The following is a 6,734-nucleotide window of genomic DNA, read 5'->3' on the forward strand; positions in this document are numbered from 1 at the left end:
AAACTTTACAGCTGGGTAGTTGAGATCAAAATGAGTTCAAAGATGTGTGTGGTCTGAGCAAGGCACCGGATGTAGGGGGGTAGGCAGTAGGGAAGAGGCCATTGGCTCCCCCACTTTACATCCCTGGAACGATTTGGTGTCGCAGCTGGTGGGGTCCCAACCCAAGATGGTCTCTATTTACTTCCCTTTGTCGTACTTTATTCCCTAATGAAACGAGATGGTGCAGTGGAGCATTGCACAATGATTCATCGCTCAGAACTGTAAACTGTTTCAATCGATTTTTCAATTGCATAAATAAAGTTTACTTACATTACAAATCCGTATTACTCATTTAACTTAATTTTAAGAGCACAGATCAATTTTTGTTTTTCCAATGTACATAAAAAACAAGTGAGAGCATGTATAATTTATGATAAAAAAGTAAATTATGTTAATGGACCATGATCTGTAAGAGGTGAGTAACACCAAAATGACAAATTTTCGGCAGATCTTAAGTGTCTGGTATTAAATCTTGCTTTTATACAGTAAACACACACACACACACACACAAACTTACTCAAACTTACTTTGCTTGACTGCTTGTTTAATTACTCATTCTATCGCTCAATCACTTACCAATAACACAGTCAGAAGGGGCCCTGAGGCTCCACTGACAGTGTAATTCTCAAGTACAGTGCATTCTGATCAATTGTTGTAGAATCCTTTTGTCACTGCTGCCCTTCCTCACACCCCAATGTTCCCACTCTGGTCTTATCTGTCTCCGGAGATCTGGAGGAGAACGGCTCAGCTCCATCAACAGGGCTGCTGTTGCTTGCATGTTCACAATCTGTTGTTTTCACACACACACTCACGCAGAACGTTCAGCTAAGATCAGCAAAATGTGTGTCACTGAGCTTTTTTTCAATCCTCTAGTGCTTCATTTACACTGCTGTCTGTACACAAGCACACACACACACACACACACACACACGCGCACACACACACGCACACACACACACACACGCACACACACGCGCACACACACACACACACACACACACACACACACACACACACACACACACTCACACACACACACACACACATAGCGCAGACACACAGCTCTCTGAGATAAGAGCAATGTTCGCCACATCCCAGATCTTAAAGTTACCAATAAATACGTTTTATCTCCTGCCCTTACTCTCATTCACGCCTTTCGCTGCTGCGCTGCCTCTGGAGAGAGTAATGGAGGTCACTGAGCCACGAGGAAAAGGAGAGAGGCGGACGCGAAACAAAAAAGAGAGAAAAAGAAAAACACCCAGAGATCTTTTCATTATTTTAGTAAACTATTATTTCGACATATTTTGAGACGGAGTATTATAGCAAGTGTTTAAATTTATGATTTAAGATAGCTTAATGACATTAAGTCTTCAAGGCTAACATGCGTGTTGGGGAAACAGCTACTGTGGGAAACTTTTGCTTCAGCTGAGTTAGCTGCTGCTACATCATCCAGTAAGCTTTACCTCAAGGGATATGTGTAACATCCAGTTCAAATCTACGACATGCCACATCTACTTTACAGACACTGCAATCATTTCCTGTACATTCTGGCCATAATGAAGCTAGAATGCACGGACTGCTATATTGGTTTTACCTGATATCAAACATAATTGTCAACTTGTTAGGCCCAGGTCAGACCAAAGATTCACGACGAGACGAGGTGAAACTTGCAAACACTGGCAACGTGCAGGTCTGCAACAATCTGAAACCTGCCAGCTTACACCAATACAACAAGCTTTTGTATGAACTTTTCAGGCTTTTTTGGTGGCTGGATATAATTTATAGCATCTTAATATGAAAATGAGGACAGTGATAGTGAGATTCTTGCTACAGCTGCATTTCAAGTAGTGATGAAAGTGTGAAAATAGTGAAAATGAAGTTTTATTTTGCTGATTTACTGCTTCATTCTCGATAACGGCACTCTTTAGGCCTCTGTCTTACACGCAACCATTTGGACCAGCTGACAGTTTGTAACAGACTTGACCAGTTCTGACATCAGCTGCTGGCGACTTGACAAGCGGAGTTGCAGGCAACCCCATCAGCTTTAGTTGAGATCAGACAAGCCAGTTCACACCGCTGCATCTTTTCCCTGCAACCCTTCTAAAAGGGTTTAATCTGTGTGAATCTTTGCTCTAAATTAGGCTTTACACCTCAGTCCATCTTCAATCTGCCTCCACTCTAACCGGGGAGGGGGATTCGATTTTCGGACAAAGTAAAAACACACTACAATGTTGATATCGAGAAGACAGGCCATGTAGTATGACAACAATGTTAGCTCCTCCACTGCGCTCATTGCTCCAACTCATTGGAGTGGATTCAAACGACTGGGCCCAGGATAACACTGGCTTCGATTTTAGCAAGTTAAGACTAAAATGTCAAAAAGAGATACTGGTATTTGCAACATTTTGACCAAATATAAATGCTGTCTTTTGGCTCTGTTCAGTAACTAATAACAATTTCCATCCCACCCCAGACTGATTGTATCCATTAAGCAATCAGTCAGTGATACATCTCTCTCACCTTTTCTGTCTTATGTTATTCAGTTAGTCCTCACCTGTACTCCAGTGAGAAGCGGGTCAGCTCTGTGCTGTTGTGGATCCATTTGAACTCCAGTGGCCAGCTTCCCTCAGCCATACAGGTCAGCACCAGCCTGTTGCGTTCCAGATGGAGCTGGCTACGCACTGGCTCAGTCTTGAAGTAGGGAGGCACGTCATCTGTAGAGAATGACACATTTTTAATGAGACATCTAGGGAACGGGAAAATACCTCAAAAGCATCCAAATAAAGCACACAATTTTGAATCCCAGACATATCCGTGAACCTGGAGGCGCAAACATTCACATAAAATGTAGACTTAAAGAATGACGGGAAAAAAGGGCGCGCTTTGGGAATAAGACAGAGGGAAGGCAATGTATGTTTGTGTGAAGTTATCTTTATCCTGATAAAGTATGTATCCATGAGGAGCAAACAAGAAGTTGTCAAACTAATGAAAAACAGTTGAACAGTCGTGCTTACATCCATCTGACTGTAACAGATTGTACATGGTCAGATGCTAGGATCACACCTAAGACAAAGCAAATTCTGCCATATTTGATTATCAGTGGCATGTAAACAGCAAGCTGCCACACTCCAGATGGAAAACCCTTCCTGAATGTGTCCCCTTTGGAGCTACCTAATCTCTTGTGAGGCACTGTTGCTCATGTTGGGTGATTTGGACTTGCTCAGAGATGTAAGGGATGTCTGGCTAACAGGGAAGTGGAAGCAGAAGCATCAAGTCAAGAAAGATTGCTCCTGCATCTCCTGCTGTGTGTATTTGTGTGTCAGTAACTCATTGGCACGGGGCACCACTTTCCCCCAAGCCAGACAGAGCAGACAGGAGAGGAGTAAAGCCGAGGAGGAGGCATGAAATCCTTTCATCATTCGTTCGCCTCCACTTCGTTTCACCCTGTCTTTTGCTGTTTCTGTGTTTCTTGAACACGCTCTGTTGAAGTGTGAAGGAAAGGATTGAGGAAGACCAGCGAGAACCTCTCCACAGGGTGATGCACATACTGAACATGGCGCGCACGCACACACACCAACACACACACACACTCACACACACACACACACACACACACACACACACACACACACACACACACACACACACGTTTTTATATCTCAATCAAGAAGCCTCACACACAAGCTGTCAAGGTCCCTTGTGGTTCTAATATCTCACCCTTGATAAATGATGCAAAAATAGAGAGCTTACTTGATGATCATTGTAAATATAGAACTCATTAATTGGATGGTTGGATAATATAATTATCAAATTGACTGATAATCAGGCATTGAAATTAAACTGTCAAAATGATCTATAGTGCTGATATTTTGCTCCTCAGCTTGCGGATCGACATCCACCGAAGGTAGACTGATAAGAGGAGGAATGGGGAGGAAAATAGGGAATGAAAGTGAAATAGAGTGAAGGACTAAAGATGATTTACAAGCTTTCACTTTTGATTTGCTAAGGCTTCTGGTATACGTATATGCTAATTTGGTAAGATTTCTTCATAGGTAGTATTACAGCTACTAGTATAGCGTGAGGTAGAGTGTCTTTCCATGACGAAAACAACAAGATCTAACATCTTTGGTTTCCTGTTCTAAGTGCTCTCATTTGAAAATATTGGCGATCAACAGCACACTATTAGCAAAATTAAAATGGTAGTTTGGATATTTTGAAGTGGGGTTGTATGAGGTACAAATCTATAGCAAGTATTATTGCCAAGTATTGCCTATAGTATACGGCAGGTATACCAGCATAGGAGTGATGTTACTTTGTTGTGCGTGTTTTTGTCAATGGAATGACATTGGAGAAGCTATTATGAGAGCAGAGTTAACGGATTCAGTGCCCCCATTGAAAAGTGCTGTTTGCGGTAAAGTGGTGAAAATATTGTAAATATAGCGTACAGTTTAAGCGATATTGATTTTCTTTAGGTGGGTCTTTTATTAGGTGGATAAAATAAATGCATCTGCTGCCCCCTCAACAATTACATTGCTTAGCTTTTGTGGTCGTCCTCCGGATTTTTCACAAATTATTGTGAATGAAGTACCTCAACCCCACTTCAAAATATCAGAACTATTACTTTACCTACAGCCTCAAAATGATCCTAAAGTTGGATCAACACCTCTGTAAAACATTTCAAATATTTAAACATGAAGGTAGGATGTATTATAGGTCTGTTGGATAAGACTACATTCGTTTTAGTAAGGGGTACCTTATAAACTGGGAAGTGCAATTGTGGTTATGTTGAGGAACTTGAAGTGATAGGTGGAAAGTCTGTTCCGATACCTGAACTTGCATAACTGCTGATACCGAGTACCAATCTGATACATGTGCGTAAAAAGAACATTATTTTGTATATAACTAACTCTGTGTAGGTGTGATATGATCGCTATCATTGATGCATGGCCTGGCTCATGTTCTAACACCTGTACCTGCACATACAGAGAATGAATGCCAAAGAACTTTCTTTTATCATCGGGTTTGAGAGTCGGTCGTAACTGAAAAGAACATAAATAAACTACTTAGAAGTGGAGTTTTAGGGGCTACATCTACATTATGTAAAACCTGGTTCACATTAGGTACATAATGAGGAAAATAAGGGAAATTGCAAGCGTATGAACAGCAGTTGTTTGCAGTTCCAAGGTGCACGACACTCCTGATTAATTCAAGAGTGAATATTCATAAATTCCAGCGACTTATAGATGCATATTTATCAGCTATACTTTAGCGTTCCTGGCTTTGACTTTTGAGAACCTGTGCGCTGTGCTAAGCCGTGGGCTGGCCGTCATGCATACATATTTATAACAAATAGAAGAAAACAGAGGAGAGTAAACAGAACACCACATAGTATTGATCTGTCAGATACAACTCACAGTTATATCTAGCATTTTAAGTTCAGAGGTGTGACCCCTACACATGTTCTGCTCAAGTCGGATTCCTTTAGCGAGTCAAACATGAAGAAAGCCCACACAGAAGCATAAAATGAGGAGCCGGAGCACAGAAACACCAGAAAGTCACACTGTGAAGTGATGTATCTGTTAGCGCAAATAAATAATATACAATAAACCATAAGAAAAAAGAAAACTTAGGTTAAGTGATATAAGAAAAATAATCATAAATGAGCAGCATGGCACACAGAGAGCTTAATAGATGCAAAACAGATATTAAATGCAAAATAGACTCTGAGGTTCCTTTAGAGTTGAAGTGCCTGGGCATGTCCCAAAGCACTGTGGGTTAATGCTCAGCCCAACACACACAAAGATATATAGGCTGCAAAAATGAGGGAGATGGAGATGTGCAACTGTGATTTGAGATGGCCGAGACTAATTATTCCCTGGCGACGTGCGCTTTGCTTTTATCTACGATGGGGAGATAAAAAGAGAATGAAGAGGGAGGCAGAAGAAAGCGAGAGGCAGGGAAGAGACAGCAGTGCAGTCAGAGGGAGTGCGGGGTATGCAAACAAACGCACGCATGCATAGCGCATCCCACACACACGCACACAAACACACACAAACACACACACACACACACACACACACACACACACACACACACACACACACACACACACACACACACACACACACACACACACACACACACACACACACACACACACACACACACACACACACACACACACACACACACACACACACACGCACAGACAAACACACGCACACACACACACACACACACACACACACAGACTCATTCATCCCCAGGAAGGTGTGAGGCCAAAGAAAACATTGATCACTGATGATTATCTCCACCGGTCCCTCTCATTAGGATGTCCATGAGAGCTCACCAGTGATATCTAGCTGGGGAATCGGCACACACAGCAGAAGAAAAACACTCTGGGGACATGTGCTGGCATAATAGCTTAGAAATGCAACTAATTACTGTTTTCCTTAACCATCAATCTGCCAATTACTTTTCCGTCACTGAATTAATTGTTTATTCTAAGTCCAAAAAAAGTACAAAATAAAAACAAACAAGAAAAAAAATGCTTTCAAAAAAACTACCACGACTTTTAACACTCGTAATAATGATGCTATTTAAGCTGCACTAGTCCACATGCTTTATGCAAACAACGAATCAAATGACTAATTGATAATAAACGCGTAGTGATGACCCCAAACAGGAGTATCAGA

At 41.6% G+C, this 6,734-nt stretch overlaps 1 protein-coding gene across 1 annotated transcript in view; it reads right to left on the minus strand.

The window, feature by feature from the left end:
- The window catches only part of sdk2b (sidekick cell adhesion molecule 2b), an 88,786-nt gene extending 86,098 nt beyond the window's left edge, over positions 1–2,688 (minus strand). Inside the window, exon 1 of the mRNA XM_083932349.1 lies at positions 2,594–2,688. Coding sequence (XP_083788475.1) covers positions 2,594–2,673 — 80 coding nt within the window. The 5' untranslated portion in view covers positions 2,674–2,688. The remainder of the gene's footprint in view (positions 1–2,593) is intronic.
- Positions 2,689–6,734: the final 4,046 nt, after the last annotated feature.

The sequence above is a fragment of the Echiichthys vipera genome (assembly GCF_963691815.1).
Source record: "Echiichthys vipera genome assembly, chromosome: 18".
Lineage (NCBI taxonomy): Eukaryota > Metazoa > Chordata > Actinopteri > Perciformes > Trachinidae > Echiichthys > Echiichthys vipera.